The sequence below is a fragment of the Falco rusticolus genome, chromosome 9, assembly GCF_015220075.1.
Source record: "Falco rusticolus isolate bFalRus1 chromosome 9, bFalRus1.pri, whole genome shotgun sequence".
In the NCBI taxonomy this organism is placed as follows: Eukaryota; Metazoa; Chordata; class Aves; order Falconiformes; family Falconidae; genus Falco; species Falco rusticolus.
Genome location: NC_051195.1, coordinates 27,446,431 through 27,458,523, shown reverse-complemented (window position 1 = coordinate 27,458,523; position 12,093 = coordinate 27,446,431). Strand labels below are relative to the sequence as shown.

Sequence of the window (12,093 nt, the reverse complement as noted above, 5' to 3'; positions counted from 1 at the left end):
TTAAAATACCAAAAATACATTTTATGAGCCCAAAATACATACCTTTAAAGACAAGGTAAGAGAATAATAATGCTCCTACCATCTTCCTAGGAAAAACATTTAATTTCACATTGGCTGCACTGTCAGTGCATACCGGTTTATCTAGTCATTACCAGGATTTTTAATTTTCTGCCATAAATTCTTGCAGGGACTTTTCAATGGCACTGTCACTTAAAGAAAGAAAAAAACCCTCTCTAAATGGCAAATCGCTCTAATACTCTTATTATTACAGTAAGATTGAAAACCCACAAAATTTTAAGAGCGGATAAGCTTGAAAGAACAGAGTTTCCCCAGAAAACACTAGATTATTCAACAGCATCGGGACAGGGGTGTGTGCACAATGTACAAATAACTGATTCTTTTGATCTCTAGATCAATTCAGTGGTAGAAGAAAAATGTTTATATGACTTCAAAATAAACTTTTCCCCCCTCTTCCAGGTAAAATGTAAGAAATTTTTTTTGGTTTGGACTTAACTCATTAAGCTAAATGTTCTGTTTTGGGGTCATTATAAAGCACAGGAAACATTTACAAACAGCCATAGAAGAGTCATCTCCAACACCACCAGTGTTCACCTCATGATGTGGTTTCTCACTCATCCCCTTCCACAGGTGCTGACCCAATTCAGACATCATTTTTAGATGTTCACAGGAGCAGGGAAAAGGAACCAGGTGCCAAATCTTAAATGGGCATTTCCCAAGCACCAGGCTACCTACACACTTGTTCCCTTTTTGCCTAATGTTGCCCCATTCATAATCGACCAAGATCAATAAAAAAGCCTATGGAAACCCACCCCAGTAGGCTGGGAAGGGGATTCTCCTGGAAGGAAAAAGACAATCTAGCACCAGCTTTTCTGCTGCTTTATTTGCCCAGTCCTTTAATTTCTTTGCTTTTATTAAAAGTGCCCCATTCTGAAATACTTCGGAACACCCGAAGTGTTTGCAGCATTTCTGTGTATTTTTTGCTATTTATCATTTTGTCTGAAAACATTTGGCAGATCTGCAAAAAACGTATTGCATTGCAGTATCAAAAAGCCACAGGGAAATGGTTCAACAACAACAAATATCACAGAGATACATGGAGGAAACTCACCCCAATAATGACAAATCTGTGCTAGGCAAACCTATAAATATGTGTATGTGCCTTCACACCCCTCCCCCCCATAATTTCATGCTAAATTGCCTTTGTATTTGATAGAGTACTTAAGTAACAGTATTCATGCACGCACAAAAAAGGCATTTGCTTGCACAGCTGAAGGAGCAGTGAATTATATGGCAGTTTTCATGGTATACACTGAAAGAAAGGAGTTTGTGTGTAAGACCACTCTTGGGAATAACTGAAATGGGTTTCAGCCAGGATCAACAGCACAACTCATCCACTTTTGCACACATTCATGAATTATACTTTAAAATTTATTTTAAATCATATAAACTATGATTGATTACAGCTAATATACTGCTTGAAATGAGAGTGCCAGCTATCTGTGAACAAACAGAACACTACTGAAGAGAATATATAGTAAGTTATTATCTTCATTAGGACATAGTCACACAATGAATGAGCCCTAGATGTAGCATTACCTGGTATCATGGATGAGAGCAAAATGAACACAGAAACTCTGTGTTTGAGGGTAATAGGCTGGCACATCAACATCCTGTTCCTGCCTCAGCACAGATTTTTTAGTATTTTTTCCATCAGTAACAGTTATGTTTTTAATTAATAGGAATTATCTATGTACATAAAATAGGATTGTATGTAACAACAGAAGAAACTTCGGTTGGCAATGAACAGCAAAGATGTCTAGCGAACGGTAATTACTATCGTCTGTTTTTCAAGGAATATTATGATGCCTGCATGAGAACTACAGAGACAATCTCCTAACATGAGCAGAACATAAGAAAAGGATTGATATTGCTTTTTGGTAGGAAGACCAGATGAAAAAAAATAATTTGTACAGATTGTGGGCCAAACCTAAAATTTTATCAGTTAGCAATTGCAGTGTAGAACAAGCAATCCTGGAAACTCACACTACCTCAAAATAATTTGAGAAGAAACAACTACAGATATGAGAAAAACGTAACCATTAATATTCTTTTTTTTTTTTTTTTCTTTTTTTTCTTCAGATAACTCCACTGCATTAAAATGAAATTATGGTACACTGCACAGGGGAAACCACTGAAAAATATCCAAATGTGTAGGCTGCTTAACTGCTAGAGCTAGTCAGAGTTTGTACCCCACATCCAGGCTGCTGTAACAGCGAATGTCACTGCCGCTCCTTTACAGTGACATTTTCCACATGCCATAAGCAGGAAAATCAGCCCGCACCATTAGCATCAGTTTGTACAGCAGAGAGGCTTAGTTGCAGAATTAATCTTGCAGGGGGCTGCTTTGCTTTTTGTCAACCTATTTTTTAAAAATATAAAACAAAGAAGTATAATGATATAGGGAAATAACAGAGAGAAAATGGAGCAGCAGTGAATAAGGTGCACAGACACTAGAGTCTGTTGTCAGGCCATATTACTCAAAAGCCAGCAGCTTTGCAAAGTCCAGATAGCATTGATCAAATAATAAAGTCTGCTGATATCCAGCATTTTATGAAGAGAAGGCAGCCAGTTTATAAGTCTCATTTTATTTTCTGGGAAACTCTGACTGTCAGTATGAAGAATTTCTTCCATTAGTTAGAGCCTCTCTCTTTCACGAGGCAACAGTGAGACACTCTGGAAAATGCTAAATATGAGTTGCCTGTCACATGATATGGCAAAGGATCAAAAGACGCAGCACTGCCTTTTCCTAATGTAGAGGGAAATCCTTTGTTCAAGGAAGTAAATCTCTTTTCCTTTCAAAAAAAAATAACAGCTTTTGGGTTCTGACTGAGGAAAATGCAGAAGAGAGGCAGTCACAGCACAATTCCTAAGGCTGCTGAGGTTACAAGCCCACTTACAGTTCTCTTCCTTTCTTTTTATGCGTCTGAAATCTTCCCTCTACCTGTTTCTTTTCCATTACCCAGGAAACAGCCCTACTTTCTAGTATGTGGGGATGCCCTAGCATACATATTAATGTCCATGTCCTGCTATTGTCCAGAATACCCATCTGCTTGTGGTGGGAAAGGTATCTCTGGACAAAGGCATTCCTTTGCCAGAGAAATATTTTTATTTCCCTTTAAAGCGGATGTTTGGCTACCACATTTCCATAGCCTATTAAATTAAATGATGGCTATTAACTATAAAAGTCAACTGTTACCAAGTGAATCAATAAGAATTCAGATCATCCTAGATCTGGTCACCCAACCTTTCATACTCTATAAATCACTAACATCAGAACATCTCTCAGACCATTCACAATCACAGAATGATGTAGTTTAGTGATGATTGTAATGAATTTGTTAGCTAATGGTCTGTAACACTGACTTTATTCCCCTTGTTTTGCATGGAGAAGGACATTTCTTTTTAGTAATGCATTAAAACAAACGTTCTGAATGAAGAACAACCTTTCAAATAGACTACTGTAAGATCTGAAAGATGAAATCTTACTGCTATTGATATTAATGGGAATTTCACCACTAACTACATGTACACGAGATTTCACCCAAAACACTCCCCTACTGCAATCCATTCCTTTTACCTCAAAGCCTTCATGATGTAGCCTGAGTTCAAGGTTTGTTAATTCACTTTCATTTCACATTTTACAAGAATGACATAATGGACCAAATTTGTCTTCAGTGAAACTCAAATTAAATTACATTATGTACAAGTATGGTCTAGTACTTAAAAAGAAAATTAACCTTTACTTCAATCCTTCCTCATTTCTCAAGGCAGAAAAGAATTATCATGGTGACATTGCAACAATAAAATTATTTTTAAATTTGCTGAACTTCTAAAACCCTTTCTATTCCTTTCCTGTTTGCTTTACAAAAATGTTTCTTACTTGAGAGCCACTAAATAATTAAGAGTGGTCTTAACCATAAGCTTTACAGATAACAGTACAGTTGTCACTGGCTTGCTTATTGCACTCTACACTTATTAGCATGAAATCTTTATGTTTCAATAAGAACTGCAGCTCTTACTTGCAGATCCAGTCTGAAAGTATAATAATGATCTCCTGTCAGGGCTGCCACCTTTTTCAGCAGTTTCTGCTCCAACAGTATTCCAAAAGAAATTTTATATTTAAAAGAAAACTAAGAAAACCAAGGCAGTGGCCTCATTGATTTCAGCGGCGGGGGGTGGGGGTGGGATGGTGGTGGAAAGTAAGCTTCATCATCATTGGAGACATTTTGGAGAAAGACAAAGGCATTTCTTGCTTTGAAAAGCAAAAAAACACATCTGTGAAAACATATTTCCTGAGTTATCTGAATCTATAGGTCTTCATGCACCGTCGAAATTAAGAATGTAAATAAAGTGTAATTTGGTTTACTTTTAATCCTGATGTGAAACTCAGCAAATTTCACAGGACTTTGCTCACATTTTGAATTTATTTCTTGTTTTTAAAGAACTTCTTTGCATTCTCAGTATTTATATTTTTGTGGCCTGTTTGCCTGTAAGATTACATAATGCAGTACTTACAAGGTTTTCAGGTTTTTCCCATTTTACATTAATTTCTTTGGTCTATTCTCCTTCCAGCAGATTCACTGAAATATTATAAATATACTGCAAAAATACTTCATCGGAAGAGTTGCAAATATTCTGTCACGGAATTATGCTGAGTCTGAGAGCGACAGCTCCATCTGGTGTATTCACATGTCTCATTCCACCCCCCATCTCCCAGCCCTGAAGAGTTATCAAACAGTAATTCTTATATGTAAAATTCTGGAAAATAGTTTCTGGCAATGAAAGATGACAGAAAAAGTTAATCAGAAGCTATAATTTTTCTTAGGGAAGGGTGATATGTATGAATTATCCTTCATAATCTAAACATCAAGCTGATGAAGCAGCAAACACTGCAATATTGCTGGTAAATATTGCCTCACAGGAAGATACATACTATGGATCCTGCCACATCCCTGCGTTTACAGATTTCCCAGTTATTGTTTTGCAGTGGAGTCACAGTTCACACAGAGCCTAATCTAGACCTCAGAAATCAGCGGGAATCCCTCACTTCAGAGCACTTTAGATCAGACTTTCTATTCTCTTGATGTGTGAATTAATTTCTTCACCAGTGCCCATTAAATCCATCACCATGAGGCTCAAGTGCACGCAGAGCAAGGGAATAGGTTCGTCCTGCTGCAGCACAGAGTCTGTTTCATGGCCCAGCACCACATGCTGTCATCGCACTGTGCACAGCACGCCCAGGCACCCCTACCACACCCTCCTGATTTACAGTCTGTACTGAGGGTATTTAATACCACCATTTCACCCTATGCTCAGATTTGAGAAATTAGCACATAATTTTTTAAACTATGGAACAGAGGAAAATACATCATCGTTCACTGCTTCAAGGTCAAACACCATTCACCAAATAACCAGCCTGCCATTCACAATACCCTCTGCCTTACAGCTCCCATTGAGAGATAATACGATAAACCCCTTCTTTTCTTAGCACAGTTTTACCTGATGGTGCCAAGTTTGTAAGCGTACGTCCACAGAATACAGCAGCCTACATTTCACAGGTCCTCCAAGGGCCCAGTGGTTAGCTGATCACTTCTAAACAGCAGAAGTTTAAATATTTTTGTATTGTTTTGAAGAGGCAATGTATTCCACCAGGAGCCCGTTAAAACACACTGCTCTCACCGGGACATTTATCATGATGTTGAAGTATTTGTGGAAATACCACAAGTACCACAACAACAGCAAGTGCTTCGCTGATGGATATTTCGCCTTTAACAGCACACCCCACCCTTCCTGACCCCCACCCCCACCCCGCCTCTGAATGATGTATATTACCAGTTTGTAATAGATGGTATTCACAGTCTTTTTAATCTATTAAAACAGCATGAATTACTCATGTAAAATTTAGGGAAAAAAGTTTTTACATTCAAAAATTATATCACAAGGATATATGTTTTGGGGTAAAGAAAAATAATCAAAAACAGTCATTCATTTTGAATGCCACTGTATTCGTATCAAAGGATCTGTCTTACCATGAGACGATACTTCATTTCTGAATCAACTGGTCTTCCTGCTTCCATGCAGGCTGTGAACCAGGAGATATCCAGCAGTTCAAACCTGGAACTGTCACTCACAGCCTGTCCTCTCAGCCAGTCCAGCACCTCCGGATAAGAGTTGTTCTCAGCCACAATATGAGTGACAGAGTCACTGTCAAGAAGTACACAAAAAGAAGTCTTCTTTTTTCCCTGAACCCAACTGTACACAGATACAGAGCTTCTATTTCCATATTTACCTACCATGCACTTCCTGAAATTTGTAGTATATATTGTAACTTAGGATGGGGGAAACAGTTGTGTTTTCATATCGCAATGTATCTATTCCAGTCACTGACTCTAATTTGAGGAAAGCCTTTAGCCTGACAGCTCCAGTAAGTACACCATTTTCTTCCTTTCAGCATCATTTGCCTTCTGTAAGACACTAACCTATTACACATTTTTTACAACTCTGATAATGTTTGACTTGCATGAACAGCATCATAATGAAAAGGCTGCTTTACGATACCTGACAGCCCCTTCCCAATATTCCTGATCAACGAATGAAAGCTTTACAGTATTAAACAACATGTTAACAATAATTCTTTAAAGCTTTACAGCTGGTAATATCTTTTTGTAAATTTAAGTTTTCCGTACTTACATTAAGCTTTTTGCATATGGCATTGTCAAGTGTTCATGACTTAAATCTTATGAATTATGTGCTCCATCTAAAGACCACTTCCTTGCTACTAAGAGGCCAGTCTCTTACAAGGCCAGTATCTTAGTTTAGCAAACATAAAATTTAAGGATTGAGTTATTGTTCAGTAGATTATATGGTGTGCATTGCTTAAAAATATGGTAGCACAAAATTCATTACACTAAATTTAGGTTGATGTACTAGAATAACATTGGAAAGAATCCTATGATAGTTCATGATTAAAAAGGCACAGTTCTCCACCTTCCACAGGAAAAAAATGGACAGGGACAATTACATTTCAAGCAAAAATTACATACTCACTTAGGATGATCTGTGAATTTCTACCTGACCTGCTGATGTTCCTCAGCAAGTTTAGAAAATTACTCACTTGGTAGGAAATTTTGAGTGATTCCTAGGAGGGAACCCACCCCAGGAGGGTGCTGTCACCCACAAAGAATACAACAGATAAGGGAGGAAACTTCATTTTCATGAGACTTGTTGAACCTCAGTATCTTCGAAATATATACCAACATTAACTGATATCAGTGAACAGGTTCCCAAACTTCTTGGGATAAAAGGCACAGACAGACAGTGTCATTATTTGACTTAGCTTTTATAGAAATAAGCCTAGAATTGGAACATAAATCGTCCTGATGGCGGCTGCCTCTATAACCTCCTGCTAGCCCATGCCTGTAACAGCCTTGTGCATATACAGCAAATTCCAAACGGACCCCACAGGTTGCTTTACAGCCCTTCTGTAACACCTGGAGAAGTTAAGCCCTCAACTGTCCCAGCAGACAGGGCACCACTGGTAGAGATAACTGGTTAGTATGGACTTTAAAAATGATATGTGCTAACTGCTAAAGACAGATTGCACAACCTTTCAAAGCAAATTGCTTTCTAGGAGACCAGCAAAACCCCTTGGCCTACCCCTGTGACCCTGATTCATACCAATAATCGCCAATTTCATTAAGTTGCCAAATCACAATGACAAATAGTGGAGTCACCCCATAGAAAACTTTTCACATAATCCTCCAATGCACTAAGAGTACTACATTTTGGAAATAAAAGAAATGTATTGAATGCACTATACTGCAGAAATATGAAGACTGTCATGGTATAGCATAATTCTTTTTTCTGCGTATTGTGCAACTTGTAAAGCGAAGTCCATTGGAAAAAAAATAATCCAAATTATTTTTTAACCTCAAAAATTACAAATCTAGGTTAGGTGAATCTCCATTAAATACTACTGGTTTCATTATTATTTAACCCTGCTAGATTCTACTTTAATTAAATTGTCACATCTTTACTTGAGTTAAAAAAAAATAAAAATCTGTTAGAGACATAGAACTTCTGTTTCCTGTGGTTTATTTCACTTTATATAAAATATTCATATGTAATGCATATGTACCAAGCTGCAGATCTGGGAACTTTGCCATTGCTAAGCTCACAGCAGCAGTTTAGCTGCTATGGATGAGTTTCCTCTGGTACCTGTACAGCTGTGCTTTTCTCTTGGCACAGAACGTAGCAAATTTAGCATTTCCTCTGGCATTTTCAAAAACGAAAAATCAACAATTAAATAGTTCTGGTTTATCCAGTAGCAGCTAAGCTGAAATTAAACATAACACCTGCCTTGTATACAACTTACAGAAAGTCTGAAACATAATGGCAATAAATACCTGTGTGCCGAAGCTGCCCAGATAAAGCCTCTACTCAGTCCTCAATGGACTGTTAATGAAGGACTCAGAACAGCCCAGTTCATTTTTTTTTCCCTAAGAATTCAATTAGTTTTGTATCAGATGCTAATTGCCTACTTCTGTTCAATACCTGCTTGAATCTTGCTTTACAAATTATTTCATCCTCCCTTCTTCCTCAGGCTTTCAAAGTTGATGGGATTGAAAAATCCGTGGAAATGAGCTCTTATAGGGAGGACCCAGTTGTATACTATCTGCATACAGATACACAGAAGCAATCAATACTTCGTTTTCTTCCAGCTTTTCAGAGAACATAGATAATGATGTAGCTTTCAGAAAACTGCAGAATGATATAACTAGCACTCATGAAAAACACTATTTGGAGGAAGTCTTGCTTCAATAAACCAACCCATTTTGAAACACCACCAGACAAATCTGTAGCTGGAGTCTATACTCAGCCTGAAACGCCATGTATGTGGTTTTCTATTCCCCGTTTTTTTCTCCAGTGTTCTTTTGGATTTTACCAATGCGTAAGCCAGTACCATTGAGACTCACATCAGTGTATTACTCATTAGAACACCAGAGATGTCCTAGGGAAATGCCCCTCTCAACCCATCACATTTTCCTTTCCTGTATATTTAGGGTTTTTTTCATTTCTGGGTTCGGCCATTAAGTTTAGATTAATCTTCACCTGACTTCAAGGGGGAAAGAAACAGTGGCTGATTTAGATTAGCTAAATACAGGATTCATTGATTCTAGTGAGACTGTACAAATGCATAGAAACACATCCCATGAAAAACACTTGCAAGTTCAAACCTTGCATTTTTTATTTTCCACCTGAGAAGCAGCACACTGAAAAAAGCAGACACATTAAAATTGACAGACCTAAGATATATTACAAACACAGGTTTTAGAGATGAAAATTAGAAAACTTGCTAATGTTTGCGTTCTGCTTGCTCTCTGCCCAGAAGACAATAGAAATGAACCACACTCTATGAACATCCACTGTAATCCTGAAGCATCTTTATAGCGTGAAGAGTAAAGTATATCCACCAAAGGCAAAAACTTCAACCACTGTCACTTGTATGACTGTATGTATTAAATTACAATGCTTCAAGCAGCATTACTACATGTTATTTCTATACATATAAACATTTTCCTACCTTAGCTCACTTTCTACTCTGAAACCTTTTCTTCTTGCCAGCTCCATCAAAAAAGTCCTTCTGGTCATCCCCATCTTCCTCTGCATAATAAAAATGACAAACTTATTGAACTTTATTTCATAACTGCAGGAAAGGTTTGGGGAATGCATCCCTTTCTGTCTCTTCCTCTGAGATAATACACCTGGAGCTCTGATCCTATCCATGATGCAAGGTAGAAGTGTTTTCCCTTGGGTAAAAAGGAGGTAACACACTTTCTGCCAGGCAGCAGCTGTACTTAATGTCACCCACCCATTGAAGTAATTTTCTTCAGTTTCCCCTCTGAAATCAAAACCAGGTGTTACACAAGCAAAAACATCACTTGCTTTCTACCAGCTGGGACTTCTTGCACAGAGCTACCCCAGACAGGTGCAAATATGTTTTTATTCCTTAAAACAGCCATTACCTATAAAGACTTTACACAAATAATATTGATCATAGCAAAATAATGTCAAAATATCAGCTAGGTCTTCAGCTGGTTTAATGGCACAGTTCCATCAGTTTCTGCTTTCAAATATTTTCCAAATCTAACTTTTCCAGACTGCAGGGCGCATTAAATTTCAATTCATTAAAAAAAATAATAATCGTCCTATTGTTAGCCAACAACTATGTCTTAGAATGCAACTAAATAACAGTATACAAATGTGTTGTAGAATAGCCTCTACACTTCCTACTTCTGTGTATTTAATTTGATTTAAAAGGGATAGGGTTTTTTAAAAATGCAAACAAAAAAACCTTTTGAAATTAAATTTACAATAAACAAAATCCTTTGCTGTTTTGATACTAAGGCAATGAAAGACAAAGAGAAAGCATTAAAGATGTGTTTAAATATACCTTTGGTGTGCATTGCCAACATTGCTTTCTACTATTTGCCCTGGAATGTACTGCTTTCTGTGGCACGTACAGAAGGGAAAAGGTAACTACCTTCCTGCTTTCAAGCACCCAGCAACATCCAAAAAACTACAAAGGAGTTTGTGGAGACTATGTACCATCCTCTGCTAGAGATGGGGTGTTGGTTGTCAGACAACTATGCTAAAATATGTTGCAGACATTATGCTGGATCCAGTTAGGTATCACCCTAAATTTACATCAGAGCAAAGTGAGTGAGTGCAAACAACCAGATTTACAGCATGTGCATCTATTTCTGCACAAATGTACTTCAGTGGTAAAAATCCCCATTTCCATGTCAAGTTGAATGTTTATTTTTAGTGTAGCAGAGAATTTGGATTTTACCAGTCCTTCAGAACGTGTCAGAAATGTTATATATTGCAATTCTCATTGCTCATGTTCAGGAGAGGCAGGATTTTTCCACCTTGCTTGCTAAGTCAGATCTATCAATTTTATTTTCAGTCATTTTATCATGGATGGATATACAACCTGAGTTATGGAAAAGTGAGTCAAAACCTGTTTCCTTCAATTATGACCATGAGTTTAAAATTAAATTATAAAAGTATTACTGACATTTTCCCAGCCTTATAGCTTTCTCTGCTTCAACTGTATTAGCACAGATATAAAGAAGGAGTTTTCATCAGAATAGAAAATAACCATCAAAAATTAATATAGAGCTTGCAGCTCTGGGGTCTTCCTGAGGCCATGAAGAAAAGATATACAGAATTTAGTACATAGACTAGACTCCATTCATTTCTTCCCTTGCCTAAGGATAATCCAGAAGCCAAAATATATATTCCTCTTTCTGATTCATGACATTAAAATTGTCAAAATAAATCATTTCAGGGTTATTTTGAAATTATATGAGATATTTTCATAGGAACTGAAAAATGGACAAGCAGACTTTAAGAGGCTTAAGCAAAAGAATAGCAGCAAGGAAGAAAAAAAAATTAAGTGATGGGCCTGGCATTAAGGCCGAGTAATCTGTTTTGAGTGTTCAGTGTCTGTTTTCCAAACTGCTAATCAACGATTGAACACTGGCCATCTCCCTGTTTACAGCCTTCCTAGGCTTGGTAAGGCACTTTATCTCAAGTCCTACAAGGAATAACGTATTTGAGAACAGATTCTTTACATATGTTAAACAAAGTCTTATTTTATGTTATAATTAAATCAGTGCTCTCAAACATGTAAATATAATTTCCCCCAGTGTAATGTCAAGATGCTCAGTGCCAGTAAAATCCTTCTGGCATGAAAAACATTAAGTTATTCCTTCATATTACTGTAATAACTTGAGCCAGATTTTTGAGGGTGTTTAGGTGCCAAAAAGCCTCAAACAGAGGTCTAGTGGGATTTCAAAATATCTAAGCAACCTAGGCACCCAGCTCCTTTGAAAAGGCTTTGAACCTAATGCAAAGAGATTTTCTCTGTCTAGTAAACACAGTATAGTATCATGAAAAGGTCTCTGCCAATGATGCAATTTTATTAAACATATCTTCTAAAATTAA

At 37.2% G+C, this 12,093-nt stretch overlaps 1 protein-coding gene across 1 annotated transcript in view; it reads right to left on the bottom strand.

The window, feature by feature from the left end:
- Positions 1-9,867, bottom strand: part of DNTT (DNA nucleotidylexotransferase) — a 94,687-nt gene extending 84,820 nt beyond the window's left edge. Inside the window, exons 1-2 of the mRNA XM_037400265.1 lie at positions 9,665-9,867; positions 6,111-6,285 (exon numbers count right to left, since the gene is read on the bottom strand). Coding sequence (XP_037256162.1) covers positions 6,111-6,285; positions 9,665-9,867 — 378 coding nt within the window. The remainder of the gene's footprint in view (positions 1-6,110; positions 6,286-9,664) is intronic.
- Between the last annotated feature and the right edge of the window lie 2,226 nt (positions 9,868-12,093).